The sequence below is a fragment of the Hipposideros armiger genome, unplaced genomic scaffold, assembly GCF_001890085.2.
Source record: "Hipposideros armiger isolate ML-2016 unplaced genomic scaffold, ASM189008v1 scaffold_136, whole genome shotgun sequence".
Lineage (NCBI taxonomy): Eukaryota > Metazoa > Chordata > Mammalia > Chiroptera > Hipposideridae > Hipposideros > Hipposideros armiger.
The window spans coordinates 1,648,025-1,675,178 of NW_017731486.1; the positions used below are offsets into that span (position 1 = coordinate 1,648,025).

General features: G+C 38.3%; 2 protein-coding genes and 1 long non-coding RNA gene across 6 annotated transcripts in view; 1 reads left to right on the forward strand and 2 right to left on the reverse strand.

Annotated features, from left to right (window-relative positions):
- The window catches only part of ANKRD12 (ankyrin repeat domain 12), a 138,400-nt gene extending 129,203 nt beyond the window's left edge, over positions 1–9,197 (reverse strand). For 2 of the 4 annotated variants that reach the window (XM_019649954.1, XM_019649951.1), the window contains exon 1: positions 8,527–9,197. The gene's annotated coding sequence lies outside the window, so the exon portion shown is untranslated. Of the gene's footprint in view, positions 1–7,937; positions 7,984–8,395 lie in introns of those variants that run through there. The other 2 variants (XM_019649952.1, XM_019649953.1) reach the window with 2 other exon arrangements.
- Positions 8,862–9,848, forward strand: LOC109386624 (uncharacterized). Its single transcript, XR_002124814.1, has 2 exons — positions 8,862–8,947; positions 9,190–9,848. It is a non-coding gene; the product is annotated as an uncharacterized LOC109386624 (long non-coding RNA).
- A 5,309-nt stretch (positions 9,849–15,157) lies between these two features.
- The window catches only part of NDUFV2 (NADH:ubiquinone oxidoreductase core subunit V2), a 43,434-nt gene continuing 31,437 nt past the window's right edge, over positions 15,158–27,154 (reverse strand). The window contains exons 7-8 of the mRNA XM_019649994.1: positions 22,103–22,179; positions 15,158–15,311 (exon numbers count right to left, since the gene is read on the reverse strand). Coding sequence (XP_019505539.1) covers positions 15,218–15,311; positions 22,103–22,179 — 171 coding nt within the window. The 3' untranslated portion in view covers positions 15,158–15,217. The remainder of the gene's footprint in view (positions 15,312–22,102; positions 22,180–27,154) is intronic.

Genomic DNA, 27,154 nt, shown 5'->3' on the forward strand with positions numbered 1-27,154 from the left:
GTACCCAGGTGCTCATTTTGCTATTTTCTGTATCTTTTAAATTACCTGAAATATGTCAAAATAAAAAAAAGGTTTTGATACTATGACTTTGCCCCCTCAAAAGACAAAACAGCTGATCTTTGCAACCTAACACACCTCAGGTGCTGTTCTAAGTATTACTCACAGTTTAATTCCAAATAATGACCTAACTCACTTTTACTGCTTTCTTTAAAAAATGATCGGCACATAGCTTAGCCTTAAATGAAAGAAAAGGACTTTTAATTGCTTAGATAATTGGATGTAGTTATTTTAACAGTGGCACATGAAAATATAAGAGATTTCAGATAAAGGTCACAACATAAAAAAACTGAATAGTTTACCAAAATCAATGCTTCTGCAATGTAAGCCCACGACCCTGAAAATCATCTTTATGCCCAAACTCTTTATGCAGTTATAGGTAGCTGAAATCAATCCTCTACAAGACAGCAATGCTAATGGAAGTATTATTTCTAAAATATGCATATCATACCATACCCACTCTGACCCAACAACAGTATAGGCTACAACACTGCTTCAATTATAGGCACAGTTGTAGCTTCCATATGACTTCATACTAGGGTTGACTTGTTTGGGCCTTATTTTAGTCCTGATCTGCTACCTCACTTTTTCTGCATCCCACTCACTTTCCAACATAAACCTACTTACTGTAGTACGCACAAGAATTCAGGATAACCACATTATTTCAGGGCATTTAAAAGAAAACATGCTCTAAACTGGCTGAGGGTAGTATGTATTATTGGTAGTTCTTTTGGCCAGAGCAATTTAAAATTATAAACTAGTTTCCCTACCAAAGTATGCTAAGAATGATAAGAAGAAATATGGTAATGAGGAACTAGCACAGAGTAAATTCACTGTATTCTAATAGCTGTAAGAAAATAATAAGAAAAGGGTGGTACTGTGAAAATTCCAACCCCAATGCAGAAGAATTATGTGTGTGATTCGGTTTTACTTAAAACAAACAAACAAACAAACAAACATTTCCTGATATATACAGCCACACAAATGTTATGACTTGGGGAAAAAAAAAAAAGGCAAATCCCACTGATGGCACCAATATTGAATAGCTTTACCCATTAAAGGAAATATATTATAAAAAATAATGTCTAAAAACATAAGTTTAGGATTATATAAGAATGGAATAGTTCTACATCAAAAATTGAACTTAAATGTCCAAGTCAGTCTTTTTTGGACAGACCTGTTTCAGAGCCTGAAAGCCACAGGTCCACATATCCAATATAACTTCAAAATGTTTACAGAACCTCTCCCTAATTATTGACCTTTAAGTAATTAGCTTTTTCTGCTAAATTTTAAGTTCTATACAGGCAGAGAATTCTTCAGGTATGTGCTTAGCATTGGACCTAAAACTGTAAAACCTAAGATCCTTTTCAATGATCTCCTTGCCTATTTGAATTCCATACAAATTCTAGAATTATTTTCTAAAAAAACCTGTTACTACATCATTCCCCATTTTGGAAATTCATTTTTATTAAGCCCCTTATCCTACTAATCATGACCTTTCTCTTCTGCTCCCCATCTTCTCTCTCTTAGTCCCAGTTCATCCTCTTATGCCAGTCAGACCATTCTCCTGTCACTGACACTCTCAGTCATTCAATAAACATATGCTGACCTTTTACAAGTGTGATGGATTTAGGGGTGCAACACTGAACAAGACAAACATGATCCACGTCCTTTCAAGGGGTGCAACAGTGAACAAGACAAACATGATCCATGTCCTTTCAAGGGTTATCATGTTTCTTTCTACTCCAATTAGAAATCTGATTGAAGAATAATATTGTCCTCCTGTTTCACATGTGTTTTGTGTGTAAACCCCTAAAAAGACAAAGACTATATAATACTCTTTGTTGGTATTTTCCCAAATGCCTGCCTCAAGAATGTTAAATGGAGTGCTGGTCATAGAAGCATTTATAATTTGTTGCCTAATCATGCAGTGATTAAGACCTTCTTTATTATATCCATAATACTTGTGATAAAATTTGAAAATCCATAAGTAAAAAGATAAGAATTCCAGTTACTTTCAAATTCAATATCCAGAAATAACCCATTACATTGTCACACTAGATCAATTCAAGAGTTTTCACTCCTTGGAAAAATCCATAATACAAAATAATGATTTTCCCCCAAAAGGCTCAAAATTAATGTATCATTTTATCCTGCTTTTTTCTCTTAATATCAACTTCTTTAAAGTTGCAGTTTTGTAAGTAAGCAATATAGTCATTGATTTAAATTGAATCACATCTGTAAAATGGGACTAAGATAAACTTCACAAGGTCACCCTGTGACATTACTTTCTATAGAACCCCTTTTTGGTCCATACAAAAAATATCTGTAAGGGGAGGCTGGAGAATTGTTAACCCTTTTATTATATAGCTTTAATTTTAACAGTAAGCATATATTAATTTTGTCATTTAAAAAATCCTAATAAAAATGTTTTTAAAAATGTTTAGATTTGTAATTGCCACTCTTAGAAATTATGAGTAAAAAGGAACAAAGAAGAGCGAAAAACCGCCAAGGACTTAAGTGCCAGCACACAGAAGAGAAAATGCAAATGATTATTTCCCCATGTATTCGCTAATGATCCAAATTCCTATAGCTAAAAATCAAACACATTCATACCAAAATTAAAGATAAAAGCCTTAAAATGTAAAATGAAAATGGTAATATAATTTAAATTTAATAACACAAATTTAAATTGTTAACCAACAGGTATGGGTGTTTGCAAAGCAAGAAAGAGAACACTAACTAGTACCTAAAGGGGAAGGAGGAACCATGTAGGGGGAAAAAGGACAAAGGAAGAATGAGTAAACCAATTTGCTGTCAAACATTCCTGTTTACTTTCAGTAACATGAGGATAAATAGAAACTTAGTAAAGGAGTATTTTTTGTCCTGTTCAACTGTAGCTTTAAGAGAACACTCATCTTCATTCTTGCGATGTTTTTATGAATCCTGGAAAACAGATAATTTCTGAAGATTTGAGTAACCACTCGTGGATGATCATCTCAACCATAAATCTATGAATGAACTAAGTTGATCTTAAGAAAAAATTTTTCTCAAAATAATAGGCTTACATTTATATAACACTTATAAATTTCAAGTTAGTTCTTGAGTAATGGTATCTGTAGTTGGAAATATACCAGTGACAAATTTTTGAAGTATTTTCACAACTAGATATATGTAAGATACCTACTCTCATCGTATATTAAAATAATGCATATGAAAGTATCTATCAGTACCTATGGTACAGCAGCTCAATAAAAGTTCTTTTCTTGGATCACCAAGTAACTTCCAAACAGTCTAATTTAAATTCCGGTAACGAAGACTTAGTTTTAACTCAGAGGTTGCAAAACTTTAGTATAGAACTCCAAAATACCAGCCAAGGCTTTATTCCTACTTGTAATATTTTTGTGCAAATTTTAGTAGGAAGCATTCTGTAAAATTTTAATTTTCTCATCTAACTCTTGAATATCATTAATCATCACCACTAATTACTAAAGTGGTATAATGAATGTTTTTAGTATTTACTTCTATCCTGCTTGTTTAAGTTTCAGAGGAGGTAGAACACAATAAAAAGAAAGCTGAGTACTATGTGGATTTAGTGGCAGAGAGAATAAAAGTTCATGTGTTTTTTTCCTCTTCCTTTACATTTGCTAATGTTTCTTTCATGAGTGAATTTCAGAGTCTAGCATTACTCCAGAGAATTTTAATCTGGATTCTATCCATGGTTCAATATCATCAGATTAGCCAACAGTTTTGCTGATGTCAGAGTAGTTGTGAAATTCAAAGAGATCTGACGTAAAAAGCACTTCATGAACTACAAAGCACCATAATTTTTAACATGCTATTATCTTATCCTGAGTCAATAAATATCGCTATTTATAGGAAAAGAGGGAGAGACGCACGGTTTTTGTTTTCTTTTAGAAGTCAGAATGCTGACAAACTGCCTATTTATGCGGAAAATTTGAAATCTGAGAAGCTACAGGGCTCTCACAACTCTTTCAAGCACTAAGATAGTTTAAAATTATGGTATTTATCACTAATATTTATTATCTTTTCCCCAATTATGGCTCAAATATAAACATAACCAAAAAAGTTAACTACAAATTTTGAAACTATTTTAGTGTAATAAACAAATATTAAAGAGTTTGTCCAAAGATGACACAATTTTTAAATGACAAAGAAAAATAAACAAATTCTACCCTATAACTTGTGGCTTCATAATTTACCTGTTCTACTTATCTCAATTTGGGAGCATTTCTGTGTTTAAATTTAATTTTCTAAGAACTTAAGTTTGAATTTGAATTTCTTAAAATTTTGGAAGGTCTCACTAATCAGAAGACCTAATCTTAAATGCTATATTCTAACCTGGACAATCTTAAATTTATTATTGCTGGATCTATTTCTTTATAAAAAAGCCCTAAATGAGTTTGGTTAGTTATCTTTTTTCTTCAGTCACTCTGACTAAAGTATGTTTAGGACAATGACATCCATATCAAGGTGTAGTCTGTTAGAATAGCCTGTTGTAATGTTAACTGTAGTTCTTCTATAGCTGTGGAGTCTAACATGCTTCTGACAACTAACATAAAAAAACCCAACAACTACATCAGCTTATCACAGAAAGGTTTGCTTGGTCTATATATTCCACGATTCTCATTAGTTCTTTCTTTTACTTTTGTTTTTTGGGTGGTTTCATTTTTGTTGTTTCTGTTTTTTTGACCAACACAGCAGGTGGTAGAATAGCTGGCCCCCAAACATTTTTCACTAAGTCTGAAATTTAAGAAACACTGTCTTAAACTTTTCAAAATCAGCTAAACCTCTTGATCAGGGACAGCATACAGAAAAGTGGTTTAGAATGGGGACAAGAGTCTTTCGTTTTTTAAGTTTGTGAATACCTACACATCACCTGATGTGTAGTTTCTCAACCATATGTTAGAATAATAGTGTCTGTTTCACAAGGTTATAAAAATTATCTGAAATGTTTCACTTAAAACTTCGAACACAGACGTGCATATTCTAAGTGCTCAACAAATGTATATCATAAACTTTAGCTTCAAAGTACAAATAACCTATGAAATACTACAATACTGACATTGGTTTCCAATGTTACCAATTTAAAGCACTCCAAGAAAATGTCTTTAAACTTAACAGCAAAAGTCAATAAACGAAAATTCTGTCTTAACATTTCTATGTATTTTAGATCTGCAAGATAACCTTAACATGAACTATTCAAAGCTGAGTTTATAAAGGAAAATTATCTCCTGTTATTGCCATATCTGGAAACTAGCAACAAACAAATTAACATTCCAACTAAGATACTTTCACTATTACTTTTAAAAAGCCACTGTTAAAGAAACAGATTATGCATGCGTGAGTGTATATGAGAATGTTTTCAAATGCTATATGAAGAAATTACATGTTCTCCAGAGGAAGTCAGGCTCTAACAACAGCAATTTTAAAAATGTTCATAAGAGGCTTTACTAAGATTAGAACTACGTGCAGATCAGAAAATGTATCTACTGGGAGTTATAATCTGTAAAACAGCAGCAGGTGCTGAAAACAATAAAGCTAAAGTTAAGCAAACCCAAAGGATCATGACACCTTGTTACACAGCAAGAACTGTATTTATTTTTAAAATAATATCACCACTTTTTAAATGTATAAAAGTTCACAGTATATAATAAGCTGTCCACATGTAATCACGTTTGTTCTAGCCAACAATTCTGTAAATTATGTAGGAAAATATTTTTTGTAGATTAAGGAGGCAAGGTTCTGCCAGTTAATGCGATTTGTCAAAAACCACAGTCAGGAAGTGACAAATCAAGAATTTAAACCCAGGTCTTCTCACTTACAGTTCAATGTTCTTTCCACTAATGCTACTTCTTAAAAAAAGAGGCAATCCTCACAGAACAAAATCTCTAGCCCAAACCCCAGACTGTTTTAACTAGTTTTGTTAACTTCATTAAGTTATTTCACCTTAATCAGGCCTTTATTTTCTCATCTGCAAAATGAGGGAACTAGACTGGAAAATATGTGGTCCGTTTTAGTACTAAGGATAAATCTCCCAAGACTGTACTCTTTACACAGTGAGGCATTTTACAAATACATATTGGTGTTAGTTTTAACAAGTTCCCAGTCAGAAAGTAGTGTCAATAGCTCTTCAGCAACCTACAATTACTGGACAAATTCTTCATGCCTATCTGACAGACGTTGCTTTAGTATCATCGAGTTTACATACAGAAAGCAGTCTAAACCTCTTATGGACTATGACAGAAATAATCTCGCCAGTAATTCTTTTAGACTGAAATGATGCTCTTAAAATATAAGAATGGTTTAAAGAAAACTTAACTGCTAGTCAACTAATATCAAGAAATTGAATATTTTTACTATTCTTCTTCTTTAGAATAAAAGCCTTGTTTTCCAAATCGCTACTACCATCTCTCCAATCTACCTCAGGAGAATATCAGTCACATTTTTCTATAGGAAAAAAAAGTAACATATAAGCATCTTGATAAAACCGTCTTCCTTTTAAATTCATTGGATACTTGTCTCTCCCCCGCCCATTCAAGTTTCCCCGCCCCCTTCCTGATATTAAAGAACTAAAAATATAATAGATAGCACACAACACATATTCACCTATTAAGTTGTTTTCTTATCTGAATATTTTCTACTTTTCCTCAAATATTCTCCATGGAAAACACACCCAGAGATTTCCACTTTCCCAGCTCCGTTTGTTCATAAAACCATACTAACAACTAAGGCAACTATAGAGATTAAAAACATTAAAGGCATCCTGCGTTATTTTTTTTAAACTCGTTTCCTTCCATGAATACTACTTAACACTTAGGTTTTACTTCATTTTAACACCTTGCCTGTCCCTTAAATAGGATAGTTAAGCTTGACCTTAGTCAAGCCATCTGCAAACCTTTGGAAATTTAGTGCTTGTGCCAACTACAAAAGATCTTTAAGTAGTAAAACCTTTCTCCTCTTGCCTATAATCTCCTGGGGATACATTGAGAATCTTTGTTTTTGCGTTTGGCCAAATTAAAGACTTCTCCCAACAACATTAGTTCCTATAACAATTTGATTTACACAGTCGACACTATCTCCTTTTGTTTTTAAGCCTCTTGGCACCAATAGAGCCTCAGTTCTGCCAGTTCTGAGCTAACCTCCAGGAAGCCTTTGTATGATTGAAGAAACTGAAACAGATCAGTGCAAGATTTTTAACAGCCTACTTGAGCACATGTTTTTTAATAAACAGTCAATTTATTTAAAAATAGCTACTTTACTAGTTCGCCTTCCTTTATATTGTATATACACTGTCTTAAAAAAAATGAATACATGATTGAGAACACCGGTTCATCTGAACTTCAAGATTAGAGACAGTAATTCCAAATCGTTACAGATCACTGTATCTGCAACCCATTTCACCTGCGTTCGCATTTTAGCCGCGGGTATCCAGTGGAAATGGCAACCTCGACTACATTGCTTAAAATGTTTCATACTGTTTCAACCGGTGCAATAATATTAACTTCCAATCCTAGTCTGTTTCTTACTGTTATTATCAAAACAGCTGTCAGCTGGGCTTCGGTAACCTCTTTGTACAACCGTTTTATTCAACGCTTTGGGATCCTCCAGGATGCGTCACACCATATTACCCCTCAAAATAAGATCGAAGAACCTGACGCGCTCCAAGGGTCTACAAACACCATTCGAATGGGCACTCACAAAACGATCAAGAGAACCGACTGCTCAATGCAGCAAGGACAGATTACACTGGCATTTAAGACAGGACCGCAATGTGGCCGCTCACCTTACCCCTGAGACTATTAAAGAGGCAATTTCCCTTCTCCCTTTCATCTACCTCTCCCCCGGCCCCCAGGTACCTCCGATGCTCCCTCCCGGAGTGGCCACGGCGGTCTCTCGCGGGCTGGCAAGCGTGCGCGGCGGACTAGGCGCGCCCCCACCCCCGCCCCGCCCCGCTCCGGCGGGTCCGGCCGCGGCACGCCAGCGGCGCCCTCTCGGGCCGCGTATACTCGCACGCACACGCTTCTCCCGGCCCCGCCATGTTCCGGGAGGCGGCGGCGGCGGCAGCCCAGCTTAGGGAGCCGTGGCTGGGGGCGCCCCGCTGAATCCTCCGCCCCCACACTGCGCGGCGAACCTAGCCCAGCTGGTAGCTGCCAGCTGCGCCGTGGCTCCTCGGGACTCTTGGAGGGACGGCGGCGGGCAGGGCGGACACAAGCCGGGGCCACTAACGGCCTGTCACCGTCAGCCTGGCGGCGCCTTAGGCTGAACGTGACGGGGCGGCGCGGAGCGGGACGGGGTGGGCAGGGTGCGTCCCAACCTTGCTCTGAGGATGGGGGACTGGAGCAACGCAGAACTGAGGGGTCTCTTCCCAGGCGCCGGGGACCCGGCTCGAAACCGCGCCCCTCCTTCTTCCTCGCCTGTCGCCACGCCCCCCTCGCCCTCACGGACCTGGGGCACAGTCGACGCAGGAGGCTTTAGCTCCTGAACGAGTGCCTCGGCGCTGCCGTCGCTGTTGTGTTCGTCACCGCTGCAACCGCCACTAACGCCGCCGAAGCCAGGCTTGAAAACATCTCCGGCCTCGGACAGTCTCTCACCACAGCCTCCTCGCTCCCAGGGCAGCGCCGGTCGACGATTGGCTCTGGCGCAGGCACGTGACTCTCCGGGCACGGGACCAGCGGCGTGACCGCCCCGCCCCCAGGCGCTCGCCCGCCCCTTCCGCCGGCCACTCCTCGCTGTCCCGCCTCTCTTTCAGCTCTACCAAGAAGCTTCCCTAGCGGCGGGGCCGGGAGTCGGAACGTACCAAGTGGGAGGCGGAACGTACCAAGTGGGAGGCGGGAGTGGCTGTGCAGGCCGGAACTCCTCCCTGCAGGTTCGTCCCCCACCCCACCCGGTTGTCACTGCTTCCCCTCTGCCGTCACTGGCCTGAGAAGGGAGGGGGAAATCAAAGGGTGAGCATGAAAGCAACGCAGCCGCCGCTGACAGCTGCTGGGCCAGCGGAATCTGAACTAGCTTTTTGTTGCGACCACGGCCATGGATGGGGCTGGAAACTTCTAGAAATGGCGGCGGCGATGAAAATAGGCTCTACATAGGGTATTCACGTTATTTTTGCAGGGGCGAGTGTAGTTTGTGAGTTCAGACCCGGGAAAACGATGCTGCGATCTTGGTTTGAGGCAAAGGAGGGAACTCGACTGCTATACTCGCGGATGCAGCAGGCTGGCTGCGGGGCATCGGAAGATGGGGCACCGGGGAGCGCCCGGGTCTGCGCGACAGTGCGCCTGCGCGGTAGGGCGCGTGACCCCGACGCGTGCTGGGAGCTCGGCTGGTCGGCTGCGTGCGCGCCCTCACCTGCGCCAGGTGGGGCAGCAATACCAGTTAGTGTGCACCTGCCGCAAGGATAATACTCCAAAATACGCCCCCCTTCCATTCACACCTTCGAATGACCTTTTTCCGAGAAATTTAAGTGTATTTTTCCACATTCGAGGTGGTAGTTAAGAGGAAACTTAGCAAATCCTGGAGAAGAGTGCGTGAGGAAAATTGACCGTCTCTTAGCAGCGGGTACTCTGACTTCCTTCTGGACACCTTATTTACGTTGTGGTTAATCTGAGAGGATTTGTACATGCTTTTACTTAACCACCAAAGGGGTTACATAATTGGAGGGAAACCTTTTTCTGACTTCCTTCTGGACGGTTTTTATTTACACTGAGGTTAATCCTCCACAATTTGTGCATGCTTTATTTAACCAATAAAGGAGTTACATAATTGGAGTGAAACCACCTCCCTCGTGGTTAATAGTGGCTTCTGAACTACAGCACCCATTTGACTTAATGAATGTAAATGCAATTACAAATTCCTTTGTCACTAATCACAGCAGATGTGACATTTCAGACTTGACAGCTAAATCCCAACAAGTTACTCCATAAAGCTTAAACTTGCATTGAAGATCAGTGTATTTTCCTTTCTTAGGTTCCTGATTTCCCCACTCAAAAACATTAAGTTCAATATTAATATAGAATACCTCGTGGCTAGAGGTGGAACACTATTGCATGTAATTTGGATATTGATGGTATAAAATACAAAGAAAAAAAACCCACTAAAAATTTAACCAACTCTGACATCTATTCAATTCATTGAGATGGTTCCCATTTAACTCATTGTCATAGGGAGTAGGTTAATTAGTATAGATGGCAATGGCAATACCTATTTCTATAGCAGCAGTAAGTACCTCACTTCAAAATTGAAAGGTAGCTAATCTTGAATTTGCTCTAATAACCATAATTTATGGCAACAGCTATATGTACAACCTTATTACTTAAAATCACTGAATACAAGGCAGTCGTGATCCAGGGTACTGTATTGACTACTACGCTCAATAGTACACCACCTATAAAAGTTCACTGTAGAAATCAAGTTGCAAAAATTTTTTTTAAATGAAGCTCCTATTATGTGGTAAATTATAAATCAGTAAAAATGTTATTCACACAGTCCTAATGAAATTTATGAAGGCAAGAGGAGCTAATTTTCCTTTTCAATGTGAAAGTAGAAGTATAAAACAAGAAATTCTTTTTATAAATAGTATGGATAGAGATCTCAAAAGAAGCCTGAAGTAAATTAGTTTATACCCACGACCTAGGTGATTAGTAAGCTGGTAAGGCTTTTAATTGTATAGTGCTATCTATCGTTGGCTCAAGTCTAGAATACATTTTCAAGAGGGTAAAATGTTTTTTTAATATTGGGTCTTCGGAAAAGTCATGACATATTTTGTCTGTTTTTCAAAGGTCACTTATTTATATAAAGAACAAAGATCAATGATATATTGCCCATTTTGTTCGATAACCTTTTGCCATCTTTCAGTGAGCTTTATAATTCCTCATTCATAAAAGACCTGTCTTTATTTGCGAAACACAATGTGCTGATTTACAACCTTATCTGAATTGAACGTTATACCACTTTTGAAGAGTGAAACAAGTGGAAGTCTGACGACGCAAGGTCAGGTGAGTATGGTGGGTGTGGCAACACATCCCATCCAAGCTCCAATAATTTTTGACGGGTGATCATACTTGTGTGTGGTCTTGCATTGTCACGATGGAACACACAACTCCCTTACAATTAACAAGCTCTGGATGTTTCTGGATAATGGATTCCTTCAAACTGTCCAATTGCCGACAGTACACATTCGAATTGTTTGGTTCCTTGGTAGGAGCTTGAAAAACACACCTTTAAAATCCCACCACACAGAGCATAACCTTCCTCTGATGAATGAATGCTTTCGATGTCGTTTGAGGACAATCATCACATCGGGACCAAGACCGTTTGCATGCCACATTGTTGTAAACAATCCACTTCTCATCACCAGTTATCAGTCACTTCAAAAAAGGATCGTTTTCCTGTTTAATGAGCATATTGCAGATGTTTATACGCGCCATCAAATGAACTTCGAGTTCATGTGGAACCCAAATATCAAGCTTGCTCACGTATCCCAGCTTCTTCAGGTGGTCATGAACGCATGAATGATGGATGTTCAATGTTTCTGTAATCTCTTGTGTCGTGTAACGTGGGTTTGACTTGATCAATGCCTTTCTTTTGTTGTCATCAACCTCGGTGGGCCTCCCTGACCAAGGAGAGCCGTTGAGATAAAAATCACCAGTACGGAATTTCGTGAACCATCGTTGGCACTGACATTCTTGTAGAGCATTATCACCGTAAACTTTATGCAACTTTTCACAAGCTTGACACGCATTCTTCCTTTTATGGAAGTAAAACAGTAAAATATGGCAAAAATGCAGTTTGGTCTTCCATCTTCAACTTGTTGTAAAATCGCCAAAACTCAACCAAATCGCTCAATTTTTTTTTAGAATGAAGCTAGAGCTGTCAGCTGTCAAATGCATAGCAATAACATAGATGTGAATGACTCTAGTACTTCCAAAAATGAACTAGTGCCATCTGTTGCAAAAATGTGTCATGACTTTTCTGAAGACCCAATAATACCAGGTCAAGGGCCCCAAGCATTAAACATCATCGCTCTTAGCCAAAGTTGAGTATTAACAAATTTATTTAGGATTATTATTAGCAGACACTTAAAATGTGTATATTTGATATCTGAACTAGAAGCCATCTGCAAAATTTACTTGCCAACTTAATTTAGGTCTTCACACCTTTAGAATCAACTCTTATGCTACATTAAATCCAGTTAGATCAGTAAAAAAATTCTGCCATATTTCTGCAAGGTGAAAATAAATGAAAAATACAATCTCAGATCATAGTTTATCATACGACTTAATCTATGCAGGTGTAAGGTCTTTGCAATGAATAATTATCATGTACTGCAGAATTTTCTGGAGCAGTGGCCCCATCCAGTTACAGCAGTAATTATGAGCAATCAGTAGCTCTTTTTCCCAACAACTTTCAGTAGCTGCTCAAAACAAAAACAAACCCTCAAAGAAAATCCAAACAGGTGTTAGATTCTTTAACAATAGGGAGAATGAAAAGTTGGTTTGTTGCTTTATTTTTGCCATTAGACAGCAATAGTAAAATCTCTCCCCCAAATACCCCTTTTTATTTTTTTTTAAAGATTTTTATTGGGGAATTGGGGGGTTGGGAACAGTGCTGGGGCATTGGGGGAAGGGGAACAGACAAGTTGTTGTCGTTTTTGTTCTTCAGTCTAGTTGTGGAGGACGTTGCTTCACTGGCACAAGTTGGCACCATCATTGCGCTCTTCCTGGGTGAGGCAGATCAGTCGCCGGCTTCTGGACGGCCGCTCACTGCAGCTGCTGGCCGCTCACTCTGGCTGCTGGCTACACACGGTAGCCCATGGCAACCCACTGCCACAGGGGCTGTAGCCTACGCCGTCGCGGGTGACTCAGGGCAGCCCAGTTCCAGGTTGAGCTGTTGTTCAGCATCTTAGCTGTAGAGGGCAGTGTCACTGGCCCTCATATGTGGGATCCGAACCGGGGCCCTCTGGCATCCCAAGCCAGCTCCCAACCATCGCGCCACTCGGCCGGCCCCCAAATACCCCTTTTTAAAAAACAGCACAAAGGACTGATAAGCGAAAGTGAAAGAGTAAGGGGTGGTAAACACGTAAATGATGCCTACCTCTCCCTTCTGGTTTGAAAAATAGGCTGGGATATAGCTGTCATCTCCAGCTCCAGGAAACTGGCAAGAAAATTTTAATCATTTTGGAAACATCTTGTATTATTGTAATGAAATTCTACCTGTTAGGTGTTTTTAAAAGCTAGTTAGGACAGTATCATTAAAAGCAGTGCTTTTGTGTTAAAATTGAAAATAGGATTTTCAAGAGAAATGGGAAAAAAATATTCAGACTCAACTTAAAATCCTAATGTATACCACTGCAGTACAATGTCAGTGATGATTTAAGAACTATAAAATATCTTTTGGTAATGGTATAACAGTATGCCTACAATTATAATAACCTAAAATTAATTTTCTACTTCTAAAATATTACAGAAAAGTTGGTAACCAGTGCATACCATTAATACATGACTTTGTTTTTCTTCACCCGGTATCTGAACCTCCCACTCCTAACTTTTCTAGTTAAAAAAAATTTTTTTAATGTCAAAGTGTAAGGTATTTGTATAAAAGTCATTAAAGGAGTACGTTTTTTCATAATTTTAAAAGGATTAACAGTTAACAAAGAGAAGACAGTCAATATGTATAGACTTTTTTTAAAAAGGGATAGAAATAACGAGTAAAAGTACTTGCCTATCTAAAGGTCAACAGGGCTCTCGGGTAGAACAGAGTCATTTTCATTGTGTTACCTTTTTGTGCTACTTAAAAAAATTATTGTTTGCCTTCTAAGGTAAAAACCAAAAACTTTTTTTTTTCTTCAAGATTTTATTGGGGAATTGGGGAAAGGAAACAGCCAAGTTGTTGTCCTTCAATCTTAGTTGTGGAGGGCACAGCTAGCTCAGCTCCAAGTCCAGTCGCCATCCGGCTGCCCATCAGCAGCTTGTGGCCACCACTCAGCTCAAGGTGCCATGTTCAATCTTAATTGCAGGTGGGCGTAGCCCACCATCCCATGTGGGAGTTGAACCTTGTTGTTAGGAGCCCATGCTCTCAACAGCTGAGCCATCCTGCCACCCGTTGGCAGCTCAGCAGCAGCTCAGTTCAGGCGCAGCTCACTGGCCCATGAGGGAATTGAACCGGCAACTCTATTGTTCAGAGTATGCGCTCTTTAACCAACTGAGCCACTTGGCCAGCCCCCAAAAACTAATTTTTTAAAGACATTCTTAAAAGTAATCATGTTTTTAAGTCTCATAAGTACTAAGTAAGTGTTGCAACAGCAAGGCCAACCAGTGACTTTGAGAAATCCTGAAATCATTGGATTAGTTTAGATTTATCCTTGCATTCAAGTTGGCTACTAATTTTTTTTTCAACTTGCAAAACTAATGTACTATATAGCTAGTTTCTTGAACTGGATAGAATATACAAAAGGTTTTATCCTTTCTTCTAAGTTGTAATATGGATTTAACTGGAGTATATTATGCATATCCACTGATCTTTCCAACTAAGATTGTACTTCCAATTTCTTCCCCAAATTAGTTTTTGTGTACTTGCAGTGTCAGAATAGCCAAGGATAATGTAAAAGAGATCTATCTGTATCTTACTTCTTCTTTAAAAATGATCTAAAGACAACTTACCTTATTTATCCTCCTTACATCTACAGTCTGCTTGAAGTGTCACTTACCAGTTGGAAATACAGTAACAACTTTGTGCTATAAACATAAAAATGTTTAAAGGAAACACTGACATAAATTAAGTTTATAGAAAGATCATGTTAACTTAAGACTTGGCTATGGCTAAAGATGGGAAAGCAAAATGTATTTGAAATTTGACAGAATTTTCATTTCATAATAACCTAGTATTATTGATAAAGTGACCTGGCAGTTGAAAACAGGTGAAGTTGGAGTAACTGTTAACTAGATTATGGAATAATGTCTTCATAGTTAGCTATGGAGAACAGAAGACTAAAATGGAGCTCTGAAGTTTTGACATGGTACTTACAGCTGCAAGTTGCTAGGTTACCACCAAGGTTTACACAGATTGAAATGAACAATATTAAAAATTTATTTGGATAGGAGATTCATTTTATTTCCCCTGTGACATATTTACAGTTGAATACAAATTAAAGGCCCGCTTGCACACCAAAGCCAGGTCCTTTGGGTGGTTCAGTCAAAGAGGTAAGACCCCCAGCTGGCTCACAAGAGAAGCGTCCACTCCTGAAAAGAAAAGGAGGTGATGTTAAACTGACTATTAATGATTACCATTTATAAATTTTTACTTAAAAAAACATAATTATTACCTCATAACAGCCCAGTTAAATAACTATTTTCCTCCAAGAATTAGCATAGATTATTTAATCCAAACATTTCAGTGGCTGCAAGATTTTTTCTTCTTCAAGTTAAGCATGAAAACTAACATATCAAATATCAAAACTCACTATAAATATGAAAAATATAAAAATAATACTAATACTAGCTCCCATTTCTTGAGCAGTGTACATACATCATTAGCTTATTTGATCTCAACAATGCCATAAGACAAGTGATACTGGCCTTATTTTATAGATACAGAAACCGAGGCTTGGGGGATTCAGCATCTGCCTAAGGATCAGAGCTAAATTACAGCAAAATAACCCAACACAGAAGACATTTTAAAAATCATGTTTTAATAATCGGGAGCACTACATTTATTTTTATATTTGAATTTTATTTAGAATGACATCTGTCACAGTGAACAGAAGGGAACACATTTATACACTATATTTAGAAATAAACAAATTGGATTCCTTGAGGAATTTGAAGATTTGGGAGGCTGTCTCTTAGAAGCAGTAAAGACAAAATGTATTTGTATTTATGTTTTTAAAGGCTATATTAATTTTTCAAAACACAGGTTCCAGACCAGGGTTGCTATCATAACCACAAAGAAAATAGGAACAGGTCCTTATGTAGGAATCTATGAAGAGAAGCACAGAGGTAGAAGAACCTGTCTTGTTTCAGTTTCACACATACTTGCCCAGGTAATAATAGCTCAACCTCTGCACTGTCTGACCTTCGTTGCTAGAGCTCAGCTCAGCACCCACTCCTATTTCACCCCTCCTATTCCCTGGCTTTGTTAATTTACCTTGTTGCTGCCATAGATTTTAGCTGAAGAATTTGTTCAATTTACATCTTTTTATTCCCTCTGGCTTTGCTTTTTACATTCTGTCATCAATCTTATAAGTCTTTTTTTAGAGCCCTAGGAAATCATTTTTTGTTGAGGGGACTGGAAAGTGATAACACATAATCATCTATAAAATTTTTCATGCTATTACATTACATAATGCAAGTAACTAAGTTGATTATTGTAACAAAGAATGCCTACAAGGTCAGAAATTTGTTAATATATTTGAATTATAGGTTCACTATAAAAACCAGATAAAAAAGTAGACATTGTGTACTATCTGTCAGAGCCTAAAACTGATGTAGGATTTAAGTGGCAAAATGACATTTAACTTTAATGAAAAGCAGTATTTGGCTTCGTAATTTTTTGTTAACTAGTAATACAGGTACACCTGCTGCTCTTTGACAGCAAATGAAATAATGAAATTAATTTATTTTGGAGGACCTTCTCCTCTTTTACTAGGTTCCCCCTTGTAGTTTAAGCTCAGCTACCCTTTTTAACACTACAAAGGACCAATTTAAGAAGATTATAAAAATTGAAGTTTCTGGAGCAATAAATGGGAGAATTAACCATGTATACTGCCTACGCTCTTCAAAGGATTATAGAATTTTATGTAAGAAAGTTATTTTAAGAATAACCTGGTCCAGTCTCCTAAAGTTTGTTCCATGAAATGATAGTTCCATGTTATATTTGAGGGGAAAAAAAGGAGTTCCAGGGGTCTGTTATATCTGTCTGCAAATTTTTTCCTCCCCTCATTATTTATAAACTATTATAAAGGCAGTAAAACCTTCCAGTAAAGCTTATACAAACTTTGTTTAATCTACTAATCGTAACTTTTCCCCTCATTTTATCTGTAAACATGCCTCCGAACATTAACAGAGAGGCAGTGATCTAAGCCCTATCCATTCACCTGACAGCCACAATTTACACTAGGGTCCTTCACTTAATAAAAAACAAATTATTTCCCTGATATGCTTAAAATCATTAACCTGTTCTCTTCAGCACAATTAAAAAGGTAAATCTGGTTTTTCAGCCATTCCAATGCTATTTGTACAATCATCATTTTAACTCATTTGCATTCTAGAAAACTTGGTTTTCTGTATAGTTCTTATGGCTTAAAAAAAGTACATTTTAAAGAAAAGCTACTTTATGAAAGCTTAGGGCTTATCTTTTTAACATTGCTGAGATATATCCACCACTGCCCGTTTTTAGTATAAAAAAACAAAAGTGACTTTATTGTCTAGATATTCATCAACAACCACCTATATATTTTTATATATACTACTTTGTAGCCTATATTTCTTATACCTCAGATATATCTGCACACCACAGAATTCTGCAAAATTTAAGATATCTTTATAATATGAAACTAAATATGAAGAACTTAAATTGGATATAAAATTAGTTTTAGCTAATCCATCTTGAAAATCAATTTATATATTAATTAGTAATTTGAAAACAAGCTTAGAAGTTATTTTCAGTACTTTAAAAATAAGAACAATCTCAGCACACAAATATTTATTAACGTCAAAATAAAGATTATTGTCTTTATCATCAGTTTAATATTTTCTTTCTAGCCATCATTTGCCAAAATTCAAAAAACGGTTTTGAACCACATAGAGACCTCATCTTTTACTAATTTTGGCCAGAGTAGACCTCGTAGTGGTACTCTGAAATCAGTTACTATTGAACCAGTTTAATTTCTCTCATTACTTAAAGATTCACAATAAGTACCTTTTTCAAACAGGTGAGCAAAGAGCTTTGGTATAAAAATACTAGTAAAGGGGCCGGCCGAGTGGCACATTGGTTAAGCTGGCTTGGGACGCCAGTTCTGAGCAGCAGGGCCCAGGTTTGGATCCCACATGGGGGCCAGTGACACTGCCCTCTACAGCTAAGATGCTGAACAACAGCTCAACCTGGAGCTGGACTGCCATGAGTCACCAGTGATGGCGTAGGCTGCAGCCCCTGCTGCAGTAGGCTACCATAAGCTACTGTGTGTGGCTGGCAGCCAGCGTGAGCGGCTGGCAGCTGGTGTGAGCTGCCGTGAGTGGCCATCCAGAGGCTGGCGACTGATCTGCCTCACCCGGGAAGAGCACAATGATAATACCAACATGGGCCAGTGAAGCAACGTCCTCCACAACTAGACTGAAGAACAAAAGGACAGCAACTTGTCTGTTCCCCTTCTCCCGATTCCCCAGCACTGTTCCCCTCCCCAACTTCCCAATAAAATCTTTTAAAAAAATTAACCAGGTTTGGTTAATTGAAAGAAATTATAACGTATTTTGGGTATTACTATCATCACAGTGATTTTATCATATATCCAAGAAATTAATTTGGGGAAGGAGAGGGAAAAGTTCTTGTTTTCATATGCTTGGAAGCCATTTTAGAATTACCATGTCCAAATACAATCTTCACATATACCATTGATAGACCTTCTGCAACTATTAAAAAATAAGATTTCTGCTTTTAATTTAATTTTTTAAGATTTGATTGGGAAATTGGGGGAGGGGAACAGCATTGGGGAATCGGACAAGGGGAACAGACAAGTTGCTGTCCTTTTGTTCTTCAGTCTAGTTGTGGAGGACGTCGTTTCACTGGCCCATGTTGGTATTATCATTGCGCTCTTCCTGTCTGAGGCAGTCGGTCAATGGCCATTGGACAGCCCTTCACGGCAGCCCACTGCAGCCTACGCCGTCGCTGGCCACTCACAGCAGCCCAGCTCCAGGTTGAGCTGTTGTTCACCATCTTAACTGTAGAAGGCACAGTGTCACTGGCCCATGTGGGAACTGAACCGGCAGCCCTGTTGCTCAGAGCTGGCACAACCAAGCCAACTCTTAACCAAGTGAGCCACTTGTCCAGCCCCAGATTTCTGCTTTTTAAATAAGAGTTGATAAGTAGGAAATAAAAATAGGTTTAGAAACCAGTAATTCTAGTCTTTGGCTCAAACTTAGAACACTGCCAAAAAAAAAAAAATCTCACTGAAGAACTATTTACAATTACTAATAAGCAACATTCCTACTATAATCAGATGTTGAAAATGCTTAACTGTGGTACTTAGTTCTTGTTTATTAATGTTAAAATACAATGATGTTATAGTGTGTCCTCTATTAAATAACAACAACAAACTCTAATTTCACCCCTGGTAATTTAATGCAGACTTCTGGCTTTAAACACCATTTATAAATAACAACTGAAGAATCCCCAATTCATATTACCAGCCCTAATCTATTCCCTAAGTTCCAGGTTCATCTCTATCTTTTAGCATTCTATCATGGATGTCTAGTAAGCATCTCAAACTTAACATGTCCAAAACAATGTGACTTTTCTTCCCCAAACTTGCTCTACCCCAAATATTCTCCATTTTAGGTAAAGGAACCACTGAGATGGTGCTCAGACCAAAAATCTAGAAATCACTCATCATTCCTCTGCCCCACATCCACTAAGCTTTAAACCACTGTCCACACAGCAACTAGGATAATAATTTTAACAAGATCACTCATACCGTTCCATACTGAAGACTCCAAAGCAGCTTTTTATTATAGTTGATTCAACCAAACTACTTATCTGGGTCCATCTACCTCTCTGACCCCTTCCACCATTTTCCTCCTTATCACCTCACTGCAAACAGACTGTCATCTTATTTTTCTTCCAAGACCTTAATATATCCTCTTTCCTCTCCCTGGAACATTGTTCCTCCAGTTCTTTACATGGTTTCTTTGGGCTTAATCATTCAGGTCACGGCTCAAATGTTAACACTTCTGAGAGGCCTCTCATAACTAAGTATATCTGGAATCATTCTCTATCCCCTAAATCAGCTTTGTCTTCATAGCATTTATTGCTCAGATATTACACTGTCTGTCTCCATCACTAGAATATAAGATATTTGATGACTTTACCTTGTTCATAATTGTGTGCACAACATAAAATAGTGCCTGGCACACAACATGCACCCAAAAATGTGTGTGAAATAAATGAATGTTGAGGGAATGCAATAAAGTAGACAAAGCAACTATCTTTCTATTTGTATGGCAGGAGATTAATGTTGATAAATGTTGTGATTGATAGAAGGGAAGCAGGAGGTTCTAAATGGCAAAAGTATGACTACAGAATTATAAACACCTAATCAAAAGGGGACATCTAAAGAAACCAAGTGGATTTTAAGGAAATCTGTACTTGAGATATTATAAACAAATATAAAGAAAGTACCCAAAAGTTGAAAGAAGTTATGGGTTTAAGTTACTTAAACTTATTTAAAAACATAGCTGAGTCCAAAAAATAAGCGGAAGTTTGTGGAAAATATTATGGACTTTTTTTGGCAGGGGTGGAAGGTGTCTACATTTGAAGCAAGATTTAGTATGGGATAGGACCATGGCTAAGAAAGATATTGTAATGTTAAATGACAAAAGGCTTCACTTAAATAGCCTTTCCATAAAGGACAATGATTTTTCACAATGGAAATGTTTTACCCCCAAAATGTAAGTGTAGCCCAAGAAAGTAAGGAAATACGAACAAAATGCCAAACCTCTTTAAGCAAATACGATTTATAGTGTTAAAAGACGTATATGTTTCTTAGAAAAGAAAGTAATAGTCAACAGGGGCCAGCTTGCCTTTATTAAACTTAAGTTATCCCGAACTGACCTCTTTTTCTTATTAGGTAGTGTTAATAGTCTGCCAGAATAACAAGTGAGTACTTCTAGAGTGCAGACTACAGAACCACTCCATACCCTCTGATTTAGTACTTCACCTTCAGGGAATTGTTAGTTATAACAAAAAGTAGGAAAATGTATCTAAATATGGGAATAAAGAGCCCATTATAGTTGTTTTAATATATTAGAATACTATATGACTATTAAAATCTATGTTGAGAGAAAGAAATTTTGTATAATATAAGCAAAAAGAAATAGAAAAGGATTACAACTGTATAAAACCATGCAAACATTTGCTGGTATTGAGAGATTTGAGTAAGAGAAATAAATTTTATATGATATAAGCAAAAAGAAATACAAAAGGATTACAACTGTGTAAAACCATGAAAACATTTGCTGGTGTTAAGAGAGAGTTTTAGCAGCAAAAGTTCAGGTTCATAATTCAAAGAAAAGTCGTTAGTATAAAACAACTGCAGGAAGGGAGAAAAATGGATAAACAGGGTTTAAATTGAAAAAGATCTAGGCATTGTAACAGACTATATGTGCAATTAATGGTATAATGTATCTGAAGAGATAGCTGATATAATTAGGCTGCACTGTTACCAGCATAATGTCTGGAACAAGAGTCCCACTATGCTCAGCACGTATCTCAAATACTGTAATTAATTTAAGTAGATCACATTGAAAAAGTCACTAGCCAACTTAGAAAACCTACAAAGGAGGGAGACCCAAAATTTGTCATGTAAGGAAAAACAGTGAAAAGACTGTGGATATTTTATCTGAGAAAAAGATATGGGGAAAACAAGATAGCTACTTCAAATAACTGAAGAGCTTTCATTTGGAAGAGGTATAAAAATTGTGTTGGTTCAAAAGGCCAAACTGCACCTTTAGTTGGAAATCAGGAGACAGACTTTGGGTCAATCTTCTTGCAGTGTGAACTCTTAAACAACAGAATAGATTTCTATATGCAGTAAATTTTCTTTCTTATAAACATTCAAGTAGACACCAGATGACTGACTTTCTGGTAGGGTTTTAGAGGGGGGGGGGAAATTCTTGTTTTAGATGACAGACTGGTTGGATACTATCCAAGGCTACTCAAAATGTCTGGGAACTTAGGCTATAAAGTTTTAAAAACTGAGTTCATGTGAAAGACGAATTTAGGTTAAAACATTAAAATTTATTATATAGAAATAAAAGCATACCTTGGCCCAGGTTTTGGAATTTTGCCGGCCTTGAGCTCATCAATAATTTCCTCAATATCCTTAGGTGTCAGATCCTCCTGCAAAAAAATATTATATTAAAATACTCATATGAAAATTACTTTCTGGGACTTCTGGTAAGATGGCAGAATAGACAGACGCTGTGCCAACTACCTCACAGGATCACACCAAAATTACAAATAATTCATACAACATTCAACCTCAGAAATCCCCTGAACACTAGATGAACAGAACCTCTAAATGAAGGACTTAAAGAGGACGCCACGTCGAGTTTGATAAGAGGGGCAGAGACAAGAGAGAGGAACCCCGTGAGGGACACCTCAGTGGTGGAGAGGCTTCTCTGATTGGGGAAGAGACCCTCCAGCCCCACACTGAGCCCACCAGCCCAGAGTTACTTTGCCAAAAAGAGGAGTTGTCCAATAGATGGCAGTAGAAATTAGTGAGGACTCTCTTTGCTCAACTCTGTGAGGCTGAGGGCAGCTAGAGAACCAGTGGAGCTGGCACACGGACTCGCTCGCTGGTGAGCACTCACCCGGTCCCTGGTGGAGGGAGTAGCTGTGTGAGCGGGGCCAAGGAGCCTAAGGGGAAGGTCTAAACTGAGCGACTATGGCACAGGAACTGGAGGTTTGGGGACCACTGTTCCCCCGGTGTGGAGCTTGCACACAACTAGTGTATAGGAGGGTGCCATTTTTTTCAGCGTTGGGCCCTCCCACAGAGGCTCAGGTCCGGGACTGCATTGGTCTGGTGGAATGGCACAGGTGTGCATGTGTATGTGTGCATGCACATGCGGCCTTAAATCCCTACCCTCCGCACTGCTTGTGCAGTGTACCAGGGAAACGCCTGGCGGGCACGCTCCAGCTCCAACAGGCTGTTCATTGAGATGCGCAAGTGCACGAGCTGCCTTGGGTCGCCACTCTCTGCACTGTGTGTGCAGAGTTGCCAGGCTGGTGATTGGCTGTCAGGCTGCTAGGCCTGATCTGCAAGCGGATGACTGGGACAGGCTAAGACTGGGAGTTTTTCTGGGAGTGTTGGGCCGTAAGCTGTGCGCCTGTGTGATCCGGCTGGGGCTTTCCTCGTGAGTTTGTGCGGGCCAGTTGCTGGTGCAGGAGTGCATGCTGCTCTGACTTTGTGGGAACCACTGACCACATCCAGTGGTGCCTTGGGGACATCCCCCGTTCACATAGAGCTGTGTTGCCAGGGGCACCCTGAGCCCCTGATACCTGGCCCCCATCTCCGCAGGTCACACAGGGTTTTTAGCAGCAACAGACAGCCTGCAACAACCTGTGAGGATTTTTGGTGATAAGCACGGTTCCAGAGCACACAGCAGCTAATGGCGGGAAGCTCAATGCAAGCATGAGAGGGAAGCCAGCACATGACGCACTGAGCCCTTCCCGGCAACAGCTGGTGCTGAGTCACCCAGAGTCTCTCTATTGCTGAGCAAGTGGTTTGCAGATAAAGCGGGCGGAGAGCCCTGACCTTTTTTTTCTAGGTGATCTATCTAATACACTGAACCAATCACAGAGCAACAGCCAGAATGAAGAAACAAAGAAACATGTCCCAAGTAAAACATCAGAAAAAAACTCTAGAAATGGAACTAAATGAAACAGAGGTATCCAACCTTTCAGAGACAGAGTTTAGAACAACGATAAGAATGTTTAAGGAACTTAGTGAGGACATAAAGAAGGATGGAGAAATCATAAAAAAAACCAGTTAGAACTAAAGAATACAATAACTGAAATGAAGAACACACTCGAAGGAATCACCAGTAGATTAGATGAAGCAGAGGATCGGATCAGTGATTTAGAATACAAAATAGCAAATCACCCAGTTGGAACAACAACAACAAGAAAGAATAAAACACAATGAAAATAGTTTAAGAAACCTGTGGGACAACATCAAGCACAACAACATTCACATCATAGGAATACCAGAAGGAGAAGAGAAGAAGCAAGGGATCGAGAATGTATTTGAAGAAATAATGACTGAGAACTTCCCTACCCTGGTGAAGGAAATCGACATACAGCCCAGGAAGTGTAGAAAGTTCCAAACAAGCTGAACCCAAACAAGTTTACACCAAGATACATAACAGTAAAAAGACAAAGGTAAAGACAAAGACAGAATCCTAAAAGCAGCAAGAAAAAGACAGCAGGTTACACACAAAGGAACTCCTATAAGACTAACAGCTGACTTTTCTACAGAAACTCTGCAGGCCAGAAGGGAGTGGCAGGAAATATTCAAAGTGACCCAAAATAAAGGCCTACAGCCAAGATTGCTCTACCCAGTGCTATCACTTAAAATTGAAAGAGAGATAAAGAGCTTCTCAGAAAAGAATAAGCTTAAGGAATTCATTACCACCAAGCCAGCATTGCAGGAAATGCTACAAGGGCTTTTTTAAGCAGAAGAAAGGGGAAGACAAGCTAACTCAGGAAGACCAGAAATACAAATAACAAAATGACAATAAATATGCACCTATCAATAATCACTTTAAATGTGAATGGGCTGAATGCGCCAATCAAAAGACATAGAGTGGCTGAGTGGATAAAGAAACAGGACCCATGTATATGCTGTTTTCAAGTGACTCATCTCAGATCAAAAGACACACACAGACTGAATGTAAAGAGATGGAATAAGATATTTCATCTAATGAGAAAAAAGCTGGAGGAGCAATACTTATTTCAGACAAAATACACTTTAAAATGAAGACTACCATAAAAGACAAAGAAAGACACTACATAATAGTAAAAGGATCGATTCAATAAGAGTACATAACCCTAGCAAACATCTATGCACCCAACGTAGGATCTCCTAAATATATAAAACAGATTTTGACAGACATAAAGACAGAGATCAACAGCAACACTATTGTAGTAGGGGACTTCAACACCCCGTTGTCACCAATGGACAGATTCTCCAGACAGAAAATCAACACAGAAACAGTGGCCACTAATGACACTTTAGACTAGTTGGATTTAATCGATATTTTTAGAGCACTTCACCCCAAAGCAATAGAATATACATTCTTCTCAAGTGCACATGGAACATTTTCCAAGATAGGCCACATGTTAGGACACAAAACAAGTCTCCATAAATTTAAGAAGACTGAAATCATATCAAGAATCTTCTCTGACCACAATGCTATGAAACTAGAAATCAATTATAAGAAGAAACCCTGAAAGCACACAAATACATGGAGGCTCAGTAACATGCTACTAAATAGCAAGTGGGTCAAAACTGAGATCAAGGAAGAAATCAAAAGCTATCTCAAGACAAATGAAATGAAAACACAACTCAAAATCTGTGGGATGCAGCAAAAGCAGTCCTAAGAGGAAAAGTCATAGCAATGCTGGCCTATCTCAAGAGACAAGAACAATCTCAAACTAACAGACTATCTTTACACCTAAGGGTATTGGAGAAAGAACAGCAAAACAAGCCCAAAGGGAGTACAAGAAAGGAAATAATAAAGACCAGAGCAGAAATAAATGAAATAGAGACCAAAAAAAAAAAACCAATACAAAAGATCAATGAAACCAAGAAGTAGTTTTTTGAAAAGATAAACAAAATCGACAAACACTTAGCCACTCACCAAGAAATAGAGAGAGAGGACCCAAATAAATAAAATCAGAAATGAAAGAGGAGACGTGACAACAGATACCACAGAAATACAGAAAACTGTAAGGAAATACTATGAGCAACTATATGCCAACAAATTCGAAAACCTGGAAGAAATGGATAAATTTCTAGAAGCTTGCAATCTACCAAGTCTGAACCAAGAAGAAACAGAAACTCTGAACAGACTGATTACTACCAAAGAAATTGAATCAGTAATCAACAAGCTTCCAACAAACAAAAGTCCTGAACCAGATGGCTTCACAGGTGAATTTTACAAAACATTCAAAAAAGAATCTCTATTCTCCTCAAACCAATAAAAAAAAATACAGGAGGGAAGGCTCCCAAGCACATTTTATGAGGCCACTATTACTTCGATCCCAAAATCAAACAAAGATGTTACAAAAAAAGAAAACTACAGGCCGATATCCCTAATGAACATAGATGCAAAAATCCTTAACAAAATACCAGCAAACGGAAATAAGCATCACATTCAAAAGATCATACATCACCATCAACTGGGATTCATTCGTGGTATGCCAGGTTAGTTCAATATCCGCAAATCAATTAATATAATACATGACATTAACAAATGAAAAATAAAAATCATATGATCATATCAATAGATGCAGAAAAAGCATTTGACAAAATCAAGCAGCCATATATGATGAAAACTCTTAGCAAAGTAGGAATACTGGGATCATATCTCAACATAATAAAGGCCATATATGATAAGCCCACAGCAAACATCGTACTCAATGGGGAAAGGCTAAAAGCTTTCCCCTTAAGATCAGGAACAAGACAAGGCTGCCCAGTTACACCACTTCTATTCAACACAGTTCTGGAAGTTATAGCCAGAGCAATCAGACAAGAAAATGAAATAAAAGGCATCCCAACTGGAAAGGACGGAGTAAAATTGTCATTATATGCAGATGACATGATACTATATGTAAAAAATCCCAAAGACACCACCAAAAAACTGTTAGAAGTGATCAATGAATTTAGTAAGGTAGGATACAAAATTAATATTCAGAAATCAGTTGCATTTGTATACACCAAAAATAAACTATCAAAAGAAGAAATCAGGAAATCAATACCTTTTACAATTGCTTCAAAAACAATAAAATACCTAGGAATAAATTTAACCAAAGAAGTCAAAGGCCTGTACTCAGAAAATTATAAGACACTGAGGAGAGAAATCAAAGATACAAATAAATGGAAATACATAACCATGTTCATGGATAGGAAGAATTAATATAGTTAAAATGTCAATACTACCTAAGGCAATATATAGATTCAATGCAATTCCTATTAAACTACCAATGACATTTTTCTCAGAAATAGAACATATAATCCTAAAATTTATATGGAACCATAAAAGACCCCAAATAGCCACAGCTATTTTGGGAAAATATAACAAAATGGGAG